Source organism: Poecilia formosa, unplaced genomic scaffold (assembly GCF_000485575.1).
Source record: "Poecilia formosa unplaced genomic scaffold, Poecilia_formosa-5.1.2 Scaffold72, whole genome shotgun sequence".
Taxonomy (NCBI): domain Eukaryota; kingdom Metazoa; phylum Chordata; class Actinopteri; order Cyprinodontiformes; family Poeciliidae; genus Poecilia; species Poecilia formosa.
The window spans coordinates 1,883,976-1,902,667 of NW_006800011.1; the positions used below are offsets into that span (position 1 = coordinate 1,883,976).

Sequence of the window (18,692 nt, forward strand, 5' to 3'; positions counted from 1 at the left end):
TATATATATATTTAACGCTACAAATTGCAGCTTTAATGCCACTTATGTCACTCATATCATCATCAAATTCATATATTAAATTATTATTTGATGTATAAATTACAGGGTTTCCCACAGTGCATCATAAGCCTGGCGGGCAACCAGGCTTTACTTGTGCCCTACCAGGCTCAGCATTGTTTGCTTATTTAAGTTTTTTTTTTGTTGTTGTTAATGTCTTTTTTAAGAGTTTATAGTTATATGTGGTGTTTAGGTATTAATCTTCCAGTCTTCCAATAACGCATAACTATCAAGTGATATTTTCAAATTTACTGTCAAAAACATGGATGAATGACTGCCCAAGCACCAACCACGGGCTTAGCAAGTTTCTGGGGGAAACCCCAAATTATTTCTAATTTATACATCATATGTGTTTGTATACTGTTCAATTATTAATAAAATTATATTTATAATAAAATTATATTCAGTAATTCTATTAAGATATTGTTACAAAAGGTAATTATAATTAATTTGAGTTGAGTATATTTTGCAGTATTGTGAAACCCCTTGGTCAAATGTCCCGTTTTCTGCATTAAAAGACAAAGTTTTGGTAAAATTCAGTTCAGGCAGAGGTGAGAGAGACGGAGCGAGTCGTCCATGGTCTAGCCAGTCAGACTCACCGGTGGCCTGTGACCTATCAGGGGCAGAATCTGGTGTTGAAGCCCCACCCTCAGACTTGGGGCTTTCACACCTGAGCAGGTAAACCAAACGACAGTATTAGGCTCAAGAAGGTCAGGGGTAATTTCTGGTTCTGTTGGTCCTGTGTGTGTGTACTGACGCTAATGTAGGCGGCCTCTCTGGACGCCGTGGGGGATGGGAGCAAGAGGAGGAGCTTGACTTTGGGGGGAGGGGTTTCTTGGGAAGGTGAGCTGGGAGGGAGGGCTTAGCAATTTCTCCAATCTTCATCTCTTCACCTAAACACACGAGAAATTATAGAGGCTAAAGGTAAACAATCACCACCAAGTGAAGAGAACGTCAATACTGCAACTATGAGCTGAAGTTGATCTTTGAAGGTGAATTACAATAAAAGTGAAAAGGTAAAAAAGGTGCCAGAAGCTGCAGGAGTAAAAGGCAAAACAGCAACAGAAAACAGTACACTGCAAAAACACAAAAAGTATTTCCAGTCAAATTTCTAATGCAAACATGTTAATACACTTCAAACAAGACAAACTAGCTTACAAGTAACTTTTCAGCAATATATAGAAGCTTGTTTTAAGTAATTCCTCAATATTCATGGGAGATTATTTCACTTAGAACATGGGAAAAATGTCATGTTATAAGTGAAATAATCTGAGAACGGAACAAGAACTTTTTCACCAATTTTAAGTAATTACTGACTTAAAACAAGCTCTTACATCTTGCTGAAAAGTTATCTGTAGGTTAGTTTTGTCATATCAAGTGTAGAAAGATATTTGCAGTATAAACGAAACCAAAAATACTTGCAGTTTTTGTTCTTGCAGTGAGAGGATTAAGAAAAGGGAAAAAGGTGGGAGCAGCAGATGTTCTGAGATGTTATCAGTCCAACCACAAACCAAGAGATCCGTTCTAATACAGCTTAGTGAGCCGATCCCAGACGTGGATCTTTCATCAGATTTCTCTTATAAGTTTTTGCAGATTGTGCCAACTCAAATTAAATACTTTTTAGGACATTATAACGACCATTTTGAATTAAATTTAATGTGTATCACAGCAGAAATGTACAAAATAAACAGCTAAAAGCCTGTAGAGTCTCACTTTTCTGTACATAAAAAATTAGCATCATTATAAACCAGGAAAGACACAAAAAAGCTACCTACCCAGCTAGCTAGCATGCTTTTGTTTTAGCTAGCTAGCTTTCTTTTTCTTTTTAGCCAACTTGCTTTTCTTAGCTAACTGGATAGTTTTTCTTCTGTTTCTGCTGCAGCAACCAGATTAAATTGTTCCTGCTAATATAGCTGCTAATATACTTTTGGTAGTTAGCAAGAATATATTAGCAGCTAGCTAATTAGCGGTAGCCTTAACCACCTTGAGTCACAGGAAAAAAATGAAGAAACATTTGCCAGAAAGAAAAGTTCCACAAGAAAAACAGACTAGGTAGAATATATGAGATTAAATAGTCCTGCCACCACAAACTTTAAGACCTATTTAAGGCCATCTTACCATTTTTTAAATGAATTCAAGACATTTTAAGGTCTTAATTTTTTGATTCAAGAATTTAAGACTTAAGGATGTGCAGACATTTTTAATTCATGGTCACAGAAAAGAAGGACCCTCCAGAGTTTCAAATTTACAACAATATAGTAGATTAATTCAACAGGGTTTGAAGAAAGGGTCATAATCTCCAGAATACGTGAGATTATTTTAGGGACTAAATTCCACTAGGATTTCCAAAATGCTAATTTCTATTCTCTACCCTATTTAAATACAGACAGTATTATTATTAATCTGATTACCTTCTTATTGCTGTGCTCCATCACCGTCCAATCATCAAAAAGAAAAACGGACTTAATTTTCACACCTTATTTAAGTGAATGTAATAATAGTGCTTCAAATACATATTTTCCCCCGTTATGATTCTCTATTATAGTTATTCAACCACAGTAGTTCCCACTGGTGCTACATCAAACACAATATGAGAAATGTCTTATGCGTAATGTATCTGTGAGATGTTTCTGCATTAGTTTCAGCTGTGGAGGAGGAAATGCCGCAAGTTTCTGATGCATGAGGCGATGCATTTGGAAGGGATTTCTGTGCAGAATGAGTTGTGCTCGCCGCTAAGAGTGAACATCCTGTTCAATAATCTAGCCTGGCACATTACTTCATAAGGATGGTTCAGTAAGTGCTCTCAGAAGGAGTAGGAACAAATGAAATCCAATTACATCTGGATTCTTAGCCTGTTCTTTTTTATGTGTTAAAATTTGATTATATCCACCAAAAACAGCTGCTTTATGTTACTTCCTTTCTTCCTTCCTTCCTGCCTGCTTACTAAAAACACTGGAGTTCTAACTTTGAAAACCTGAAAGCTTTATTTAGCACTGCAGATGCAGCCTGAAAAAAACAACACAACTTTCTCTAGTATCCTAGCAACCAGAGCTGCTGAACTTTGGCGCAATATGGAGAAGTGTGCGCTTTTCCTCAGCTTGGAGCCCTAGTGATATACAATGATTACTATGTGAAAATTATGTCACAAATAACCAAGAGTTCACATCCATGATTGTGATTCTGCAAGATGTAACATTTTTAAAAACATTTTAATTCAGTTTTTGTCTTTATAAAGATATATTTTTATTATTTCTACCAGTGAGAAACTGACTCAGAGTTGACCTGTGAAGGAAAAGCTACTGTATTCTTGGCGTGTTTAACACCAGACTTTCTTGTTTCATTTTTAGAAGATTTATTAAAAGACAAAGTCAATAGTTCCCTGACAATCTTTTACAGTTTATCGTTGGACTTTGACTGCTTCCTCTTTCTGTTCAGTGCTCGTATTTGAGCACGACAGCATAAGGTCAAGTGCGTTTTTAAAAAAAATAGCAACCATACAACTTTTTATAATCTATATTTCTATCTTTATTAATTTATGGTTTTCCTTTTTTATTTTTAAATTTGTCCTGATGATGAAAATCACATAAAAATAACTGCTTTGTTTTCTTTTCAAGGTTTTCTCCAAGTTTTCATTATATTTAACAGTTTAAAGACCTTTTTACAGCAGCTGTAAGTTATTCATAAACATTACCTTTAATTGCTTTAATAACTTTACTTAAAAAATAGCTTATGTAAGTTAAATATAAAATTGTCAGCTTAAACTGAGGTTATCCAGCTTCGAAGTGTGACACAATAACCTTTCTAACAGTCACTAACTGCTAATGTTGAAACCTCCGTTTTTAAGGAAGTGTTTATTAAATGAACACTTTGCTATGAAGAAGCAAGTAACAAACAATCTAGAATATTTGAATTTTAATTGCCTAAACATACAGTTAAAAAGCTTAAACCGTAGTTTTGTTTCGCAGTCTTGCAAGAAAAGCTGAAGTTAATGGTTGCTTGATTTGTGGGATTTACAGTTTTGTCACAGGTAAAACTACAAATCATAAAAACAAACAAAAACCGCCAGATCAGTTGTGAAAAGAAAATCTAAAATAAAGCACAGACATTACTACACTGCAAAAACACAAATTCTTACCAAGTCCAGTTTCGAGTGCAAATATCTTTCTACACTTGAAAGAAAACAAAAAGTACTTAAAATAAACTTTTTCAGGAAGAAATAGGAGCTTGTTTAAACTAAATAATTCCTTAATATTGATGGAAAAGCATGAGTTCCACTGAAAGACTACTTCACTCACAGCAACATGAACTCTTACCAAGTATTTTTATCGTTTCTAAAGCAAATATCTTAGTGAACTTGAAATAAGACAAAAAATAACCCATAAGCAACTTTTCTGCAAGCTATTGGAACTTATTTTAAGTTATAATTCTTTAATATTGAGTGAAAATGTACTAGTTTCACTACTAGATTGTTTAATAAAATTTATGGAATTATAACTTAAAACAAGCTCTTATATCTTGCTGAAAAGTTACTTATGAATTATTTTTGTTTCATTTCAACTTTACTAAAGTTTTTGCACTAGAAACTGGATAAAAACTACTTGGTAAGATTTGTGTTTTTTGCACACAAATCTTACCAAGTCCAGTTTCGAGTGCAAATATCTTTCTACACTTGAAAGAAAACAAAAAGAAACTTAAATTACAGTTTCTTAACAGTAATTTAAGAAACTGTTGTTGCATTTGAGCGTTTTGCAGATTTTTTTTTGTATGGCAGCAACATTGTGGTGAAAAGTGGAAGCATCTGTCTTGCACCAGCAGTACTGATGGTACCAGTTTGACTAGCATCAAACCACAGAGCCTGCAGCTTCCTGTTGAGCGCAGACAGATGCTGATTAGTTTTCTCAATCAGAGCTCTGTCACTCTGCACAAGGACGGAGGAAACAAGCTGGAAGGGAAATTTTAGCGGGAAAATTAGTCTCAGTTTGATTTGAAAGAGGTCAGTAGGAAGTTTGAAAGAGCAGGAGGAAGCTGAGGTGAAAGTGGGCCGGCGTGGGTCAAAGCAGACCAGGTTTTACCTCGATCCGGGTCTCTTTGAGGCAGATGCTCAGGCCGCTCAGGGGGAACCTTCTTCGCTTCTGATTTTTTCTCTACAGGTTTAAAGTTTACAGCTTTGACTTCAACCACACAATAAACAGATAAAAGCAAAACTGAGATATTAACCTGCGGCGTGTTTGGCTGATGGAGCGCTGGGCGGCGGCGGTTTCTTTGGTCTCTGGAGAATAGATTTAAGTGGGTAAGTTTAGAGATAAGCAGTTTTGCTGCTTTGTTTTTTAAATAAATGTCACAATCACCTCTTTCTCAACTTCAAGCAGTTTGACGAAGTTATCTGGGAAGACGCCTTGCCTTCCACCGATCTCCCCCATCCACCAACCTGCATCGGCACATTCCTGAAAACGAAAATATTATTATTATTATTATTGACAACCAGGAGCGGGCATTTATCGTATCGTTTACCGTGAAACTTCTTACCATGCTAAGAATTTAGATTTATCATTGTCATGATGAATTCCAATTAACGTCTGAAAAATCCCAAAACTATCCTTATCGTTTACTGATTTCTCCACCGTTTGTTCAATGAAAGCATCAATAAATACCAATACATTTGAAAATATGATTGAATACAGTTACAATGTGCAGTTTACTGATGCAAATCACACTTTTCAATGGCACTGCACTGAAAAAACACAACATTTTACCAAGTTTTTTTGGTGTAATTTCTAGTGCAAATACCTTAGCACACTTGAAATAAGACAAAAGTAACTTTTCAGCAAGATATAAGAGCTTATTTTAAGTCAGTAATTTTTTTATATTGATAAAAAAAGTACTTGTTCAACTGGCAAATTATTTCACTTATACCATGGGAAAAATTTTTGTTATAAGTGAAATAATCTGCCAGTGGAAACAGTATTTGCTCCTATAAAACAAGCTCCTATATTCCTGAAAAGTTACATATAAGTTACTTTTTCTTATTTCAAGTCTACTAAGGTATTTGCAGTGGAAACTATACCAAATATACTTGGTAAGATTTTGTAACTTTGCAGTGTAGTGTCCTAAAGAAGCATATTACAATTGGGAACGTTTTTCAGGAGCAGTATTTGTGTTTGTGAAACATAGTCGCAATAGATCTTATATCGTAATAAATGTCCATATCGCCCAAGCCTACCTCCAACTGTAAAAACAGAAGCTGCCCTCACCTTTGTGATAATATTGATGATGTCCCCCTCTTTCAGCGTCAGCTCGTCTTCATTTTGTGCTTCGTACGGGAAAAGGACCTTACACTGCTCCCGCACTGGCAGCCAATGAAAACAAGCATAAATAAATCAACGGTTAGTAAATAATAAATCCTCTGGAATCGTGTTAGAAAGTTGCACATCCTCAAAGATTCACTCGTCTTTTCCAGCGTCCATTGTACTGCGGTAAAACCAGAGGAGCAAATGTGCTGGAACTCCACCTGGGTTGCTAGGCGATGGGCAGAGTTCCATTGGGGTTGCTAGGCAACGGTCAGTGCCTTCTCGTTTGCAACATTGCATTCCGGAGGTTTTCGGAGCGGCTTATTCCAGACACCAAAAAACATTAACTTACTGCCAAAAAACAGTTTGTTGGTTTTTGTTAAGTGCTTGTGCTGTTTTTTAGAAGCAGTTGAGACTCAAATGGAAATACAAAATGTTCAAAATATGAATTTTGCGCATTATTTCCTCTTTAACAGTTCACTCAATTTCCATGAGACATTTCTATATCTAGATTTGAGGAGACTGTATTCAGCTCCCTGATTTTGGAAAATATTAATACTCTGTTCCTGTTTTTCTTTTCTTATACAATGCTTTGCTATCCACATTGAAAATCTAGAATGGCGGTCCTTTCCACAAGCAAAACACCAACAACGTTAGAGGTGATGACGATAAGAAACAATAGTCTATTAGAATGAAAGGAAACCTGCACTACAAATAAAGGAAGCGATAAGGAAATGTATTAAAAGTTAAAAGGATTTAATATGAGCCAAGTTTGAGAAATTTAGGAGAATAGTTTCTTGTAACAGGAAGTTCTCACCTTTAGCTTTGCCGTCAGGTTCGGTCTTCATGGTTTCAGCTGCTACGCTCACGCCTTTCCCTTCGTTGACCTGAGGAACAGAAAGATGACAGGAAACCTTTAGTTTCCAACAAACCCAGACATAACAGGCTGAAGTGGTTTGAGACTTCCTGTGCTTGTTGCGGTACCCAGTCTGCAGAATGTGTTGTTAGTGTTGTGGTGCGCAAACAAGGCACCAGTGATTCGGCAAGAATAGACCTACAGTCCATTTCTCCTCACCAGCAACAGCAAAAGTAATTATAAATCTGTGGCAGACCTACCTGAGTAAATAAATACATCATGAAATCATTAATTAAATGTACCAGTAGGGCTGCATTCTAACAATTATTGTGGTTGTTGATTATTTCATCAATTATTCTGATAATTAATCAGATAAAGAATTAGCACATTCTGCATATTTTTCATTTATAAATACAATAAATAATTCAACTCCTTTGTTAAATACGATATTATTTAAAATGCAAGAACACAGCATTCTTTAGTGAACGCTTGATCATTTGTAATAAAGGATGCGTCTACAGCTAAAAAAATAATGCTAACATCAACATGTGAGAAGAATACAGTGTATGGCCGGTCTGTTGATTTGGATTACCTGATCAATAAATGGATAGAAAATTTTGTATAACTGAAGCATAACCCGATCAACAGAATATCAGTTAAATTAACATATATATGGTACTTTAGACTATGAGTAACATTAATGTTCATATTAGCATACAACATTTTGCAAAGCAGCACAAGTTTATTTGGCTAACAAAAAGACAGAATAGTACTACTCTTCTAAGTAGCTATTTAAAAATAAATCTATTTCGAGTGATTTGCATAAAATGTGACTTTTCAGATTCACTAAATATTCAATAATGCCAGCGCTAATGTTAGCATGCTAATTAATTAGCTCAAGTGTAGCTACAGGTTCTTTGAAAGAAAGGAATGAAATAAGTTTAATGAGCACAAAATTATGGAATGTCAGATACAACAAATGTTTAACAAAATCAATTATTTTAATATAATTACTTTTTTAAATGACTACATCTCTAAAATATTGATATTAGACTACTAAGTATCAATATTTTATCCTTATATAGAACATAAGGATAAAATATATTTATACTTTTTCATTTTTTAACGAAAACGAAGGGTTTTGTCTTTTTATTTATGAAACCCTTAGCTTGAGAGTTGAGTTGATATAGAAGGGAATTTCAGATTTGGAAAGGGATTAAGAACAACAATGCTGTCATTAGCCTGCTAAATTTAACATAATATACCATTTCAGAGCTAGCAAACGGTTAACAGCAACAATGCTTATGCTAACATTAGCTATTTAACCTCAGTTAAGAGTGGAATTATTCGTCCAGGAAAAGACAGAAGTAGATGCTTAACAATCAAACAACAATGTATCAATGCAGTATATGTCAATGCTAAAAACAAAATGCTATCTTTCCAAGACAACTAAAGCTAATCAATTAGCATGCTAATGACAGATTTATTTCTCTAATATGCTTAAAAACAACAAAAGTTGACTAATGTGTTTCACAATTTACACAAATCTAACAACATGGCACACAGTAGCACATGTGTAGTGTAATTTTCACACTTAGCAAATTAAAAACAACAAAGTTTAAGTTCGCATTGACATGATGGCTAAGAAATGAATGGCCACAGTGAAAATAACGGGTATTTTTCTTCCCAGAGTTACAGAAAAACCCCATCAGATACCTTTTAGTTCTGTAGATCTCCCTTCTTCCATCAAATTCCTGGGATTTTTACACATCAACTAATTTATGAAACAACTCCTATAAAGTGCGTCAAACTAATATTTGATATTCCTGATAAAGCAGAAGTTTCTGGATATCCGGAAACTTGTTTTCGCTCAATCTTCCAAGCAGATCCTCCACACTTCCTTAAAAGATATAAATACTAAAACGTACCTAAATATATTTAGTTTCTCCCATGAACACCCTTGCATCCTATGAATAGATTCAACGCAGAAACCAAGCAGCCGACTTGCTGACGAAGAGCGTTAAAGCCGCCGTTGTTCCCCAGCTGGAGTGGATCCCTCGGTGGTGTTTGTGGAACCAGGGTGGCTCTTCCCCAGGAAAACACACACATTCACAGCACGCAGTCTGTCTGAACACACACATGCCTCTGTTCTGCCCGACCTCTCCCTTCAACACTTCCTCCCTCCCTCCTCCTCTTCCTCATTCCCACCCTAATGAGACGCATGTGGAGGTGCGAGCTGTGAGGCATCACTGCAGCAGAGAGGAGTCAACATCCACCTAACGCATACTGATGGCAGCCGAAACGCCGGCGCAGGATCGATGGGGACTTTTCAAGGCCAGGCAGGATGAGTGGGACGGCCCAGTTAAGCATTCACATTTCACCAGTAACATTTTTACACTTCTCACTGGTTCATAGGCTTTTAGTCTGAAAATGTTTCAAGTCTTGTTAGCAAACATCTATAGATGTTTTTAGTCAGTTATTTTCTCTAAACATAAGAAGGCAAATTGTAGTTAAAGTTAAGATCAAGAATAGAAGACAAAGTATATGGAAAAGATGTTTGTCATAAATGATGTAAACAAGCTTAAAAAATAGTTTAAAAAAAGATTTTTGGAAAGTGAAGTGTTTGAACAAAGTGATAGCAAAACTTAAAACAAAGGAGATAAACGAAGATCAGGCTGGATGGATGGATGGATGGATGACAGATGGATGTAGGAATGAACAGATGGATGGATGAAAACATGGATCGATGGATGAGCGAACGGATGTTGGTTGGATGGATAAAAAATGGATGGATGAACCAAAGAAAAGATGGATGAACACATGGCGGATGGATGAATGGATGGATGGATGACGGATGGATGGATGGATGGATGGATAGATGGATGGATGGATGACGGATGGATGGATGGATGGATGGATAGATGGATGGATGGATGACGGATGGATGGATGAACTTTCAGACAACTAGGAATAAAAAAGACGTGTGGAAATAAAATCCTTTCCTCTTCACTTCATTTTCTGTCGAGTTTCGTCAAGTGAAGCTCAAAGTGCTTTACACCATAAGAACAATTCAGTTACCAATTATGAAACTTTACATTTTGTCACAATACCATCAAAATCATCAATACCCATATTGATCAATGTTCCGGTTGTTAAGTTATATTTGGGTTTTTAGCCTTGATTTACAGGAACTCAGCGTTTCTTCTGTACATATTATTGTCCGCTTGTAAAAACGGGATTATTGTGTCAGATTCTGGACCTGACATCCAGCAGCTTCTAAAATCTGACAGTTTGATGTTTGGGTCACCTTGGCAGCGTGACGGCAGGTTGCAGCCAATCGCTTCCTCTGCAGCGTAAACGATCTTCTGCAGATTGTGTTTGTCCTTGGCAGTGGCAGCAGACAGAGGATCTGACAGCAGAGGAGTTAAAGTAGGACACGGCTCTCAGCAGGTGGACCGGCTTTTACTGCTGCAGCAGGAAGGACGTCCTGCATTTTGCTTTCTTGAAGCAAGAAGTTTAGAGTAAAGTGTTTGTAACTTAGTTCCCACAAAGCAGAAGTGGGTTGAGGTGTAGATCCTTGAAGGTGATGGTGCAATGAGGGGTTTATGTTAAGAAATGTTTAAACCTTTAAGCATCAGCAAACAGCAGTGTTGAAGCTTGTAAGTTTAAACCTTCAGTCATTTTTTAGCCATGACGTCTAAGACTCAAAGGTTCTACGACTCAAAAAGATTCTTCAGAAATGCTTATTTAACGGAGTCAGAGAAAGAACTGATCAACCTTTCAGGTTTGGTTGCAGTAAAGGCGATCTATTATGATTAACAGGTTAGCATAATGGATCGTACATAGGCAATAAAAAACACGCTCATTACATTTTTTTGCACAAATTCAAGCTGAAGTCTGCCTAGTTTGAGCTGTTTTAGGGCCTCCTGTCACTTTAAATCCAAATAAGCTGCTGCTGGCCAAAGTCAAGCTAGCTAGCATAACTAAGCTACTTCCCTCCCCCTCACTATTTTATTTCTCAATTAAAACTTTTTCCTCACCTTGTTATTTAAGTGTCGTAGTGTTGTACATTAAGGATTTTGCACGTTGTATTGAGAACTTGATAGCTAAAACCAATATTATTCACCGTCAGCGAGCAGTTTTTTTGTGTGACGTCACGCTGTATGGGGTTCATACGACCGTACATCTAGGAAAAGCATTAGAAGAGCCTCCAGCACAGCCAACAAGAATGTAGCAACAACAAAACACTCCAGCAGCCATACAACAGTGCATACAGTGGATAAAACCAGCTAACCAAACCTGCTGGAACTCGGCTTGGGTTGCTAGGTAACGGGGCTAGCTGATGTTGCTAGGTAACGGGCTGGAGTTGCTAGCTGAGTTACCTGTCGAATGTGACTCAAAAGTCAGGGAACATTAACAATGTTGCTACAATGCTGCTTTGTAGCAACTTTAACTAGTTGCTACAAAAAGTTTTATAAGCACTTAGGCTGTTTTTAGAACCAGTAGAAACCCAAATGGAAGTATAAAAACCTAAAAAAAATGTGAATTTTGCATAACACATTCTGATTAAATGTATTTTTTTTTTCTGCTTTTGTGTGAAATGGTGCAAGTTTGCAGTCTTCCTTCAAACACATTGAAAGTACTTTGTAACCTCTTAACCTTTCCTTTATGTCTGTAGCCCTCAATGTCGCCTAAGCTAAACGGTTGTAGGAAGGAAAGTAGGTCACATTCAGAAGAATTTCAATGAGAAAGACTCTTCTCTCTGAAAATAAGATGCTGGCATAAATTAAGCTGCATCTGAATGAACCACCAGACCTCTGGAAACAATATAGATGGAGGGATGAAAACAAAATGAAGATGTTTGGAGAAAACAAACACAAACACTTTATTCTATTTGTGGAGTATAATGGCGGAGGTTTGATGTTTTGAGTTTTGTTTTGTTGCCACAGCAGCTTTGCACCTTGCAGAGTTTGAGTCAACTTCCCCTTTGAGTCAGACGAGAGGGTCTCTGTGTCTATAAATTTACTTTTTCCCTTTAGCTGAGATAACATTTTATATTTTAGGACTTCTTGTAGTAATTCAATTTAAATGTATAAACCAATATAATTTAAAATGACTGCTGATCTTCTATCTGTTTCACTTAAAGACACAACAAGTGAATATCTAGTAAAATAAAGCACAATGATGAGAAAGTGCACAAATTAAATTGCATATGTCATAATTTCTATGCAGTTTTTCTATTTAAAAGTTTAGAGAAATATGAAAAAAATACAAGAAAGAAGAAGCGAGCACAAAGCAGGCCAGAATGCAGCCGAGTTGTTGAAATGAAGCATCAGTTCATAACATAATGTTCAACGAAAGACAAAATATCAAAGTCTCCAGCTGAAATCTGAGTTTATAAAGTGAAATTTAATCTGGTTGTCTGACGGTGGTAGACTGGAGACCTAACAAACCGGCTCCACGGAGACATGCCTGTCACGCGGAAGGTGTGATACGTAACACTGTTTGGCAACATTCAGAGCTTCTGCTCCAGTTCTGACCAGCATTGTTACTGGTGTGAACAGTCATGCATCAACACTTTCCTCTGAGCAACAGCGTCACTATAGTAGCCTGCTTCATATGAATCATGCTGTGACTCTGCAAGTCTCCCTTTACTCCACATGACCAGGCTATGCTTCATTTATGACTTAGTTAAATGGCAGTAATGGAGCAATCAAACTGTTATTCTGACTCAATAAGTCCGTCTACACAACCGACGGTCCAGTAGACTTGGTTCGGTTTGGGACCAAAACTGAAACATTTGTTACATTATCAGCTGCTGTGTTTCAAACCAAATTCTTAGGAAAACCTGTTCCCCTCCTCGCCTGTAGGGGCGCTGCACCAAAAGCCACTGAAGGAAATAACACTGAGTGCAACTTCCTTCTTTATAAAATGTTAGCCAAAACTGAGTAGCGTCAGATTTTAGTGGTCGTAGGATTTCACTTTTGTTTTTGGTAAAAGACCATTAGCCATTTCTCCCACTAGCGCTAGGTACGCGTGTTTGCTTTGGTTGTTTCTACCCAGAATGCCCTGTGCTATGGTAAAAAAACAAACCTTGTGAAAGCGCTGTTAAGTGTGCTAATGGTGGAGAAACAACTCACCATAACAGGAAAACTGTTTATCCGCCATCATCTGTGGCTATGCTAACTAGCATTAGCTTTCACATCTGACCCTGTTGATGAAGAGAAGCTTCATAATAGCAGAGCGCAATGAGGTTATGACTGTGGTCAAGTGGCACACACACGAGCAGATTGACAGCGCTAAGACCCTCCTCCTGGCTCTGACTGGTTGTTTCTACTTGGCACTGGGAGAAGTCAGAGGAGCTCAATTTTTTCAGATTATCTGTTTCATAATAAATTGCCATGACACGGTGACAGTTTCAACAAATATGTAAAAAATAAAAAATAAACAATTAATTGCCTCATCAGTTATTGCGATAAACGATAATATTGTTTCATTGAGACAATTTTCAAGTAATAAAATAGTAATGCAAGAACACGTTCTCAAAGATCAATAAACTTTAAATTTCAATCAAAATTTAAAGCTGGAACTGGAAGATATTTTAAATCTCCAAAATAAATAAACAAAACAACCAAAACAACAAATAAAATTAATTATAAAATCTCTCTAAACAAAATAGTCCTTAAAAAAAAAGCTAGTTGAGACCAAAACACCAAACTGAACTTCATCATCCAGTTTTTGGTAGAAACAGAGAAAAAGCTAAAAACAATAAATTATGCCAGTGGAAATTATTGAGCTAATTTTAATTTATAATTTTTATTGCTAATTGCAAAAGGCCTAACACTGCAGCTTTAGTAAATCACTTTTTAATCATGAAAACAGTCTGTGTCCTTCCTACAACCAAAGTCAACTGGATCCAGATGACAAATACTCACTTCCTGTTTTTTTTAAGTCTTGTTTCAAATTTGTCATCTGTTTAAAAAAAAAAAAAAGAAAAACGCTGATTATGATGCACCTATGAAGAGTCAGAGCACTTAATGGAGGTGATATTTGCCGTCTAAGGAGCCAGATCTCCAACATCAGGGTCAGCTGACCTTCCAGATCAGCTCCGCAGTGACTCAGCCGGATGGAGCCGCTCCCCCACCTCCCGTCGCCTCATTAGGGAGCAGAAAGACCCGACTCACCGTAAAATAACACACTCAGCAGGAAAGGCGCGCAAACATCCTTCAGACACACACATCTGCTCCACAGGAGCCACAGGAAGCCCTGATGACCAGCAGCAGCTTTTAGGGATCACTCCTTTAAAATGGTTTAAAAGTTTCAGCTTCGCTTTGCGTTTTGTTCACTTAAATGTTTGAATTTCCCTGGTTTGGGTTTGTAATTAAAATAAAGAAGGTAAATTACAAAGAGTTACCTTCCTGAAATAATTATTTACAAAAACACAAAATCCTACAAAAGTATTTTTGGTTTAGTTTCTAGTGCAAATATCTTAACGTGCTTTAAATGAGACAAACTGAGTTAAAAATCATTTTTCAGCAACAGATGGAGGCTTGTGTGAAGTCAATAATTCCTTAATATTGGTGAAAAAGCTATAGTTCTAGTGGCAGATAACTTAACTTAAAACAAATATCTTGCTAACTGTTAAATAATCTGCCAATTGAACTGGAGTTTTTTAATCAATATTAAGGAATAATAGTCCTTTTAAAAAAGCGCTTATTTAAAGTGTAATTAGATATTTGCACTAGAAACTATACCAAAAATACTAGATTTTGTGTTTTTGCGGTGCACTTTTAGCAAAAACCAGCTATTCTTTTAGGAAGATGATGCTCCTTTCACCAAACTGTGAATATATCAACTTTTTAATCTGATTTGTGAAGTTTGGATGAACAAACTGCTAAATAAGCATCAGATTTAATCTGGTTTGTTTTATTATTTGTGAAAAAATGAGGCCTTTGTGTTAGTTTATGTGACCGAAAATGAGGTCAAGTGACACGTTTACAAGCAAAAGATTATTTTTTAGTGCAATAAAATTGCAAACAACACTGAAAATCCTCAGTTTAGTCCCAAATATTTTAACATAAGCCAATTATATTAACTCTACTTTTAGATTATCTTTGTTCCATCTTATAATTTTTGCTTTCTGTACAGAATGGTTGCTTATTTAGTTTCCTCGTTTTCACCCTGAATCAAAAATATTTACACAACCTTCAGCGGATAAGGAATGCGATATCGCCATGTCAACTTCAAATCTCTTTGTTTTAAAACAAAGAAAGTCCAATAGAGGCACTGAGAAGTGGAGTAAATTTTAAGAAGAAAGGTGAGGAAAGAGCAGAAAGACGGAGGAGAAGAGGCAGAAAAAGCCGGAGCCTACCGTCGGTTCTGGTTCGGTTCAAGTCGGATCTTTGCTGCATCAGCGCAGAGGCAGCAGCAGAACATGTGAGCATGTAGAGCCGACTGAAAAGCCGTATTATTTCCCCTCCGCCCTCTCTCTCCTTCGCTCTAAGTGAGCGCTGCAGACCTCTCACTTCTGCTTTGCTTGTCAAATCCCTGCAGGATGTCTGTGTGTGTGTGTGTGTGTGTGTGTGTGTGTTAACATAAAACCACTTCCTGTGCTGCGAAACTGAAACAGAGAATTGGGAGGAGCTAAATCTAAGACTTTCTTACAAAAAAAATAAGAAAAGCAGATATATTTCTGTGTTTTAAAGAGCTTATGTTGTAAAAAATGCATTTTTAATGTGTGCTAAGTATATTTATTCAATTTAGATGTTCCCAGTTTTAGATGATGACGTTTCAGGAAGTGGTGATTCAGTAGGATGTCCTCTGAGGGGAGGGAAACGGGTAATGATGCGGCTTACCTTTTCTGAATCCAGATCCACGGAGCGCGGCCGGAGCTTGATGGGCTGGTCTTTGAAGATGTTCCCGAAGCCAATCCCCTGAATCTGCAAAAGTATGCAAGAAAAATGATCAATTCTGCTCCTAATTTTTAATGATAAATAGCTAAATTAGGCGACTTCTGGAGGACAGTGGTCTTTACTTGCACTGCAAAACCAGAAAGTAGTTTTGGTTTAGTTTCTACTCCAAATATTTTAGTACACTTGAAATAATACAAAACTAGCAGGATATATGAGCCTATTTTAAATAAATAAATAAAAATAATGAGTAAGATCAGTGTTTTTGCAAACAGAAAATATGAAATTGTAATTAAAAGTTGAACTAAAATAGGTCGTGTGGTGGAGAAACGGCTCCTTCTCACCTCCCACTGCTCAGAAGATGAGAAAAATCTTCATATTGGTTAAAAACGCCAACATTATCTTGGTTTTTTCACAGGTTTCAAAGACTGTTATTGTAAATATATTTACAGAAAGAGGATATTTATGTTTATATGTATATGTTATGTGGGTTCCTGTTTATGGTTTATGAGTTTAATAATGTGAGAAAACCACAATTTTCAGTTTATTCAGTCAGTATTGATTCAGCTGACACAAAAAATTTAAATATAATGATGTGATTCTTGTTTTAAATTTGGCATATTATGAACATTTTTCTCCTTTATGTTATGGAAAGACAGTCGACCATCTTGGTACAAGAAAAAACAAAAGTAAAAAAAAAAAAAAATGGAAACTGCCTTAGCGCTACTAACATCCACAGCCTCCCTTTAGCTTGATGCTAACGCCAGCTGGTGTCAAAGAAAACAAACGGTGCTTCTGGATTGGCTGCTATGCGAATTCCAGCCAATAGCGCGTCAACTAGCATTGCGGCTAGGTAGCTTAGCTTCCCAAGCTGCGTCTTCTTTTGAATATTTTAAATACATGGTAAGAAATGATCCCAAATTAATATATTGGAGTTACATTCCAAAGAATAATCCACTGTAGTCTGTTTGATGTTTTCTGACCTTATTTGTGTTTTTGACTTTGAAAAAATAATTGACTTTTTACCTTCTTAGGTTGGATTTCTGACCCTGATTCTGACCGACTGTCTCCTCCGTCGCTTTCACTGCCGGGGCTGTCTTTACCTGAACACACAGAGACAAAACACAGAGTTATAAAACTGCTTCAAAGGCTGCTGCCTTAATGAAGGAGGCTTGGAAAATATGTTTTCTTAAGACTCACTGGTGCGGCTGTGGCGGATCTCCTCCTGCGAGTTGGGAGTTTCCAGGGAGGGAGCGTCCGGATCTGCCAGGATCTCTTTGGTGAAATTGGAAGGAAACATTCCAATCTTCCCATTAAGAACCCCTTCCCACCATCCCTCCTCCACCTAAACACCAGAGAAACCCAAAAACAAAACCCCATGTGAGGCGTTCAACTCTAAACAGAACCAGATTTTAGGTTTATCAATAATAGTTCATTATAGTTTAGTTTTATTTCATTGTGACCTTTTTGTTTGTCTAATTCTGTTTTTTCTTAGTTATGAGTTAAATATTTTTTAGTTTGAATTAGTTGTAATAGTTTTAGTTCTTTCATACTAATTCTTAGGTGCAGATTTTAAATAGTACTATATTGTGATTATATATACATACAATTGTGTAATAAATACTCGGCAGAAGATCGCAAAGAAAGAAAGAAAAATAAATAAATAAATGCATATAAAGTAATTATTGAAAAGGTGATTAAATAAAGAAGCCAATTAATCACATGTTTACTTATCAAATGATTAGTTTATTTAATTTTGACTGAAATGCCTCTACATAACAACACTGTCAACAGATCCGAACTAATCGAAAAACCTGTTCCCCTCCTAGCCTGTGGTGGCGCTGCACCAAGAACCACTGAAAGAAACGACATGAAAACCTCTGAAGAAGACCAGAGGCAACTTCCTTCTTAACAAAATGTAAACAAAAATGGAGTAGCGTCGGATTTAAGCGGTAGCTCAGTTGAATAGTAATGAGGGAAAGGAAAAATACTGGATTTGGAGAATTTGAGGAATGGAAATGATGAGTAGTAAAATGCAGGACACGAAAGTAGTGCCACAAAAACAAAAGAAGAAGAAGAAGTGGCGACAGCTTTTAGAGGATTTATCTTTTGTAAAAAATAATAAAAAAAAAAAAAAACACACAAGCCTTTTCTCCCTGTAGCGTTAGGACTGTGACGTTTGTTTTAGTCGTATTTACCCAGAATGCCCTGCGTTGTAGCCTGCTTTCTGAGCGCTCTCCAGTCCGCTTGGCATTCACATATTAACGTAGGAAGTTTTTAGGCGGACCAGAGTTCACTTTTAGGTCTGAATCAGAGTTCGATTACGCATTCACACACCCCAAACGAACCGGACTTTCCAGACAAACAAACTAGAGTTTGATTAAAGCGGCTGCTGTGAACGAACCCTTAAACTCACACATAATCCAGCAGAGGTCGCCATATCTCCATGAAATGATCATTACATCCAAGCTGATTTTTTCTATTAGTAGAATTTTACAGTTTCTTTGTACCACTGATTTACAGCGGGAGACTTCTCATTAAACCAGTTCAAAAATGCACATCTATTGGCTATTTAGTGCAGTG

General features: G+C 36.7%; 1 protein-coding gene across 4 annotated transcripts in view; it reads right to left on the reverse strand.

Moving 5' to 3' along the window:
• The window catches only part of sh3kbp1 (SH3-domain kinase binding protein 1), a 71,038-nt gene that overhangs the window by 6,614 nt on the left and 45,732 nt on the right, over positions 1-18,692 (reverse strand). Inside the window, exons 5-14 of one of the 4 annotated variants that reach the window (XM_007555723.2) lie at positions 17,310-17,454; positions 17,136-17,212; positions 16,056-16,139; positions 7,162-7,231; positions 6,309-6,403; positions 5,406-5,501; positions 5,275-5,326; positions 5,130-5,201; positions 815-950; positions 657-727 (exon numbers count right to left, since the gene is read on the reverse strand). In XM_007555723.2, the coding sequence (XP_007555785.1) occupies positions 657-727; positions 815-950; positions 5,130-5,201; positions 5,275-5,326; positions 5,406-5,501; positions 6,309-6,403; positions 7,162-7,231; positions 16,056-16,139; positions 17,136-17,212; positions 17,310-17,454 (898 nt within the window). The remainder of the gene's footprint in view (positions 1-656; positions 728-814; positions 951-5,129; positions 5,202-5,274; positions 5,327-5,405; positions 5,502-6,308; positions 6,404-7,161; positions 7,232-16,055; positions 16,140-17,135; positions 17,213-17,309; positions 17,455-18,692) is intronic. The other 3 variants (XM_016673264.1, XM_007555724.2, XM_016673265.1) reach the window with 3 other exon arrangements.